General features: G+C 46.0%; 1 protein-coding gene across 2 annotated transcripts in view; it reads right to left on the bottom strand.

The window, feature by feature from the left end:
* bcl11ba (BCL11 transcription factor B a) overlaps positions 1–5,041 on the bottom strand; it is a 45,759-nt gene extending 40,718 nt beyond the window's left edge. The window contains exon 1 of one of the 2 annotated variants that reach the window (XM_023422914.2): positions 4,158–5,041. In XM_023422914.2, coding sequence (XP_023278682.1) covers positions 4,158–4,212 — 55 coding nt within the window. In that variant the 5' untranslated portion in view covers positions 4,213–5,041. The remainder of the gene's footprint in view (positions 1–4,157) is intronic. The other variant, XM_087178403.1, reaches the window with a different exon arrangement.
* Positions 5,042–5,378: the final 337 nt, after the last annotated feature.

The following is a 5,378-nucleotide window of genomic DNA, read 5'->3' as shown; positions in this document are numbered from 1 at the left end:
GGGGAGGGGGAGGGGGAGGGTTGCCGGTGAAGGGCAAGAGACAACAGACAGCTCACCAAGCCTCAGCTGAGCAAACCAACTCTCTGGTATGCAGTGTGTGTGTGTGTGTGTGTGTGTGTGTGTGTGTGTGTGTGTGTGTGTGTGTGTGTGTGTGTGTGTGTGTGTGTGTGTGTGGTGTCAGTAGTGGGAGAGTGTGTGCAGCCTGCTGATCAACAACATGAGTTTAGGCTTGCTCTCTGGGAACTGAAAACCTTCGTCCTGAGGATTCATAGATACACACACACACACACACACACACACACACACACATGCACGCATACACGCATACCCACATACACACACACTCTAAAAATTCACACATTTTTTTAATGCAATTTCCAACAAAAAACTTTTGATGTGTTTTTCTGGAAAGCAGAAATAAGTAAAACTGGCATGTTAAACATTTTCTCATTTACCTATTTTGTGTTCTCTGTGTCACACACACACACACACACACACCTCACTGTCTGCAGGTTTTTACAGGAACTATCCCTTTAATTACAACTGTTTACAATGAAAAAATATGTTTTGTTAATTAGTGTGAACGGAGCTTTATTTGTAACAAGGACGTTTGTTCGAACAGCGAGGGATTATTAGGAATATCATTATGTTCTCGTCCCGATCAGCTGTGACACTTAATAACACACCAACGTTTTCATTTGTGGCTTTTTTTTTTTTTTTTTTTTTAAAAACAGCTCATGTGCAGAACGACTCAGTGAATCTAACAGACGGAGTTGCCAGGTTCTCTCTCTCTCTAACAAAGACTTAGACCCAGCAGGGTGCACGGCTATTTGACAAGCCAAAGGGAAACATGCATCTCAAGTGGGCGACTGCAATTTACACACAGCCCTCTCTCTCTCTCTCTCTCTCTCTCTCTCTGTGCATGTGTGTGTGTGTGTGTGTGTGTGTGTGTGTCTACAATGGGAGCTCTTGTCCTGTTTGCGTCTCTTCACACTAAATCAGCCTCTCGGAGGAAAAGCTGGGGTTATTTGCAGTGAATGAGAAGCAGAAGGCACGTCTGCACTTTCGGGTGTAAACTGTCTCTGCGTGGTGACACCAAAACACACACTGAATCTGCCTAACAAACAAAAATATATATACATATATATATATATATAGATTTCCACTGATTAATCTTCCCTGTGTGTCTCTGAGGGAGAAGCGACATCAGATCACCCACTCAGGACGGACTGTTTGATTTTAACGTTGCAGGAAACGAGTGTGAATGAGGAGAAATGGAAAGCTACAGTGCGGGATGTGCTGCAGCATCAGACATATTTACTGCAGAACGAGACAATTAACATGCAAATTATTACTCAGTGTTCATGGAGTGCACTGAACAGTGGATTCCAGGCCAAACTGTGATCCTTTATTGATTACTTTTTTTTTTTTTTAAACGTGTTCTAATCATACAAAAACAGATGGAAACAAAGGGAAGCAGACGAATTAGAGGGGACAACTGTATGTGCAAAAAAAAAAAAAAAAAGGGCTGCAACATCATATCTCATATTTCCATCACTGAGCGTAAGAATGTGACTTTATGACTCAGGCCAAACTGCATTTAAAAAAATTAGCAATTAAACCTTCAGAAAAAATGACTTCACTGTTCCCAACACCTCCTCGCACTCAGGAGAAGATACTGAAAGACAAAAGAGGTGGAGTAACTCTTCCTCTTCTTCTCCTATTCAAATCTAGAGTTCATGTTTTTTTTTTTGGAGTGTGTGTCGCCTCTTGTTGGAATTTTTTTTTTTTTAAATACTCCAATTAAAACACAGGTCAAACGCATTTCATGACCCGACAGCTCGGGAATGAATTACTCTGAATTTGGGGGGTGGGGTTCACATGTGTTCATTTGCATATAGGTGTGTGTTCATGTCCACACAAGCTCACATATATATATATATATATATATATGTGTGTGTGTGTGTGTGTGTGTGTGTGTGTGTGTGTGTGTGTACTCAAGCATAATAAATCAGGGAGCATCTCTTACACATGAATTATGGAATGTACAGCATAAAATCAGACAGATAGACAGTTCAGACCTGCTCTGAGGACACAAACAAAATGCATTTTACACTTCACATACACTCACGTGCACACACACACACACACGCACGCACACACACACACACAGAGTGAGTGTAAAGCAGCTTTTTACACAGTGCAAACAGGAAGCTCATTTATTATCCTTCATCTGCATGCTCTGTCGTCTTTCCTCGTCTAGTGTCTGTCTGTCTGTCTGTCTGTCTGTCTGTCTGTCTGTCTACCTGTTACTGTGTTAATGTGTTTTCTCTGCTCTTTGCTTCAGAAGCTTATGTCACAGCAAAGCATGCAGCGTGCACAATGTGACCCATTTCTAAAGGTAACCGAGTCCAGACTGCAGGCCTGTGTCTGAACTGCCACACACAAGTAGCTCTGTTAAGCAATCAAATCTCCACTTGTCAGGAGGTGATCTGACATCAATGCCACAAGCAGCGTCTTTAGGTGTGTGTGTGTGTGTGTGTGTGTGTGTGTGTGTGTGTGTGTGTGTGTGTGTTCATGAGCATTGGGGACTGACAGTAGAATGCCAAAAAGCCAGGCCACGCAGCAGAGAGGACCGAGCCTTCAGACAGTCAGGCAGCATGGCCCAAAACCTGGGCACGGACACGCAGTCAGCGTACAGCCACGCTGAGTCTCTACTGTAAACATGGGTGCACACTGATACACTGTAGTGTAAGTGATCTGATCTGGCAGGCTTCACACAGCACAAGTCTCCCCAAGTAACCTCCAGCTGGAGGAAAGAGAGTGCTCATATTCACCAAATGTAAAGGCATGATACTGAGCTGCATCTACAACCTCCTCCTTCATTCAGACTCAACCATGCAGAGCTGTCACTCACTGTCCCGCTCTAATATTCTGCGCCTTCAGTAGTTAAAGTCCTGCTGGTCCAGCTGCTATTAAAATTGTATCACTGCTGAGAAGTTTATCTGCGCACAAATATCAAGAGTTTGCGTCGAATAAGAGGGAAGCGCTGGCTTCCTCTGCGGATTCATTTGCACAATTTACGTTTGATTTTTTTTTCTTTTTTTTTTTGTAAAATTTTCTTTGCAAAAGAAAAAAACTAATTTCTTTTCTAACTATTTTAATTCTCCCGCAGTAAAAGCCTTGGAGATGATATTAAATATAACTCAAGCTATTTTGACCTTAACTGACATCATTTATTGGAGCTGCTCTGTATTAAAGTGCCGGGAGGAAACCCCAGAATTTTTCCCTGTCAAGACGTGCAGGCTGTTAAATAATCCAAAGCCAGCAGCATTAATATTACAACCAGGGGAAGCAGCCTGTAAACTTTGCATCCATGCAGCATGAACGGAACTGAACTCATCTGAGCATGGAGGAGGAGGCTGGAGCGTTTCTGCTAAAGCTTCAATAACCTGCAGGAAAAGAGAAGAGAAAAGTCTCCGTGTTGAAGCGGAGAAGAAAAGAACCATCTCTGATTGAACTCAGGAGCTTTTCTCTTTGCGGCAGCTGCATCTTCATGTTTGTGATGCGACTATCGGCCTTTTTCCTTCAGTGGAAGATGAAGAGAATTTCTCACAATTAAATTCTCGAATTCATCAGTGACTTCTTTTTGTGTGTATTCATGTGAATATAACAGAGCTGCTGTTATATTATGAAAGTAAGAACCGATTACAATTACAGTCAGGTTTTATTGTCTGTTGATATGAAGAACATTTCTCCCTAACGCGTCCGGGTTTAATTTAATTAAAAGTGGAAGAGTAATAAGGACGTCGTGTCTCAGTGAAGTACCAGGGTTTATCTCCGACTTCTCCGCGAGTAGAAGTCAAACACGCTCCACTCTGTGAATTTGCTTCAAATAAAAGAGGCTTATTTACACACCGTAATGATCCGATCATTAAATTAAGACTTTTATCTAATTTTGTCAATAAAACAGGAAAAGAAAGAAATTGACCTTCAGGAGCCACTTTGACAAACTTTCTGTTCCAAGTTTGAAAAAATCATTTTTACGCACCGATCATCCGGAGAGAAAAATCCTCAGAATGAATAAATGAATAAAATAAAAACAAAATAAAGATAACCATATGGTGTGGTGTGTGATTTTTTGCAGATATACTTACGTGGTATTTCTCTCTGGGACAGGTGCTGCGGGTTCCCCTGCTTGCGTCGGGACATCGCCCTGGCATTTACACTGGCATCGCCCGGAGAGCGGCGCTGGAAGGGTCGGCTCTCCTCCTCCTGCTGCTGCTGCTGCTGCTCCTGTATACCGACTGCAACCTGGCCCCAAAACCGGCCGCTGGCTGGCCACCCGAAACTGACCGCTCTGCACCGGCCCAAAATGTGGCCCTCGAAATGACCCCTCCGCGACGGATCTCCCTCCAGCAGGCAGCGGCTCCTGCGCTCTGCTGTGACCGGCCGTGGCGCAGCGCTGGGCGGCCGGGCGCTCGGTCGGAGCTTGGTGCCAAAGTGGTTGCGCGCCTCCCTGCTTCGGTCGCGGCGGTGGTGAGGGAGGGGGACAGTCCGTCTCTGCCGTCGGCTGCCTTCACACCATCTGTCAGAAGTGAGCGGAGAAAGGAGAGGAGTGGAGTGGAGGAGAGACGCGGCGAGGCGGAGGTCGGCGGTCAGCTCCTGGTGGTAGGTCACTACCTGTGTCCACTCTCGGGCCACCTTGGACACCGCGCGTCCCTGTCCGGAGAAAGCAGGTGAACGGATGCAATTAACGTCGGAAAGTGAGTGAAATAGGAATCCAATTTTCTCCTCGGCACTTCGCGGGGTGTCGCCAAGTGGTGGGCACTTCTGCTGCACTGGCAGTGCCAGCCAGGCGGGCGGGTTAGACTAACTCTTCAAGTCAAAGCCCAGTGCTGGTTTGAGGACAGGCTGCCACCCTCTTTTCTCTTTGTGCTGTAGCTGCAGAGTCCCGCATCCCCGGGCTGTGTGCGGCTCTGTGCGGCTCTGTGCGGCTCTCTGGCTTCTACAATGGGAGAAAACTCAAGTTCAAGTGCGGACGTGACGTTCAGTCTGCGGTGAGAAGGGAGAGTGGAGACTGAAGAGCACTGGGGGCGACTAGTGGTGGCTTTCACACACACTGACTCACACATACACACACTCACACGCACACACACGCACACACAAGCAAACTCGGGCGTGTGGCGCGCACGGCGGCAGTGGTCAGAGTCGCTCAGGAAGTCTCCGTCGGTGTCCCGTCACTGTTAGAACGGGATTTATTGGTGTTAAAGTGTCACCTGAGGCGCTTCCGTCGCTCGTCCGCAGGACACTGGACACTTTGCAGGAGCGTGTGTTCACATTTAAAACGCATGCAGTCTCGTAGTCTGTCATTGTGC

This window comes from Seriola lalandi, unplaced genomic scaffold, assembly GCF_002814215.2.
Source record: "Seriola lalandi dorsalis isolate HSWRI2012SDOR001 ecotype SW California unplaced genomic scaffold, Sedor1 jcf7180002054687, whole genome shotgun sequence".
NCBI lineage: Eukaryota > Metazoa > Chordata > Actinopteri > Carangiformes > Carangidae > Seriola > Seriola lalandi.
The sequence above is the reverse complement of the archived record's forward strand: the minus strand, read 5'-3'. Positions and strand labels throughout refer to the sequence as shown.